The 712-nt window shown below is 57.9% G+C and overlaps 1 protein-coding gene across 1 annotated transcript in view; it reads left to right on the plus strand.

Annotated features, from left to right (window-relative positions):
- Positions 1-64: 64 nt before the first annotated feature.
- Positions 65-712, plus strand: part of RELL2 (RELT-like 2) — a 9,232-nt gene continuing 8,584 nt past the window's right edge. The window contains exon 1 of the mRNA XM_010156818.1: positions 65-272. Within this exon, the coding sequence (XP_010155120.1) occupies positions 65-272 (208 nt within the window). The remainder of the gene's footprint in view (positions 273-712) is intronic.

The raw sequence follows: 712 nt of genomic DNA on the forward strand, positions 1-712 counted from the left end.
GGGAGCCAGGCAGGAGGTGAGCACCGGCGTCTCTGATCCACCTTCCTCCTCCTCCTAGATCCGCATGTCAGACCAGAACAGCACCGACGATGGGGAGTCAGACCCCCAGCACAGCCTGTCTATGGTCTTCCTCCTCGTCCTTGTCTTCTTCGTCATGGGGCTGGTGGGTTTCCTGATCTGCCATGTCCTGAAGAAGAAGGGTTACCGCTGCCGGACCTTCCGTGATGAGCTCGACCCAGATAACAAAGATGTGCTGGCAGAGCTTCAGGCCAGTGAGTGCTGGGCAATGGGGGCTCAATGGGGGCTCGGTGGGGGCTCGGATGCTGCATTTAACTGGAGTGGGTCATGCTCCTTAAAGACACTTCTGGGAAGTGGACTGGGGGTGGCAGGGTTGTGGATGCCCCATCCCTGTGTTTCTTCAAGGCCAGGCTGGATGTGGCTTTGAGCAACCTGGTGTAGTGGAAGGTGTCCCTGCCCATGGCAGCGGGGTTGGAACTAGATGATCTTTAAGGTCCCTTCCAACCCAAACCATTCTATGATTCTATGATTCTATGAGGGTTACCCATCACATGTTGCTGGGTTGGAAAAAAGGGATGGGGCAGCCAAAGCAGCATGTGCTCCCCAGGGATTGGGAGCATGTGGCCTGGAGAGCCTCTGATCTGCTGACTTTGCAGGCTGGGGGAGACTGGGGGGGGGAGGGGGGGGGGAGGCC

Source organism: Eurypyga helias, unplaced genomic scaffold (genome assembly GCF_000690775.1).
Source record: "Eurypyga helias isolate BGI_N326 unplaced genomic scaffold, ASM69077v1 scaffold35258, whole genome shotgun sequence".
Classification (NCBI taxonomy): Eukaryota; Metazoa; Chordata; class Aves; order Eurypygiformes; family Eurypygidae; genus Eurypyga; species Eurypyga helias.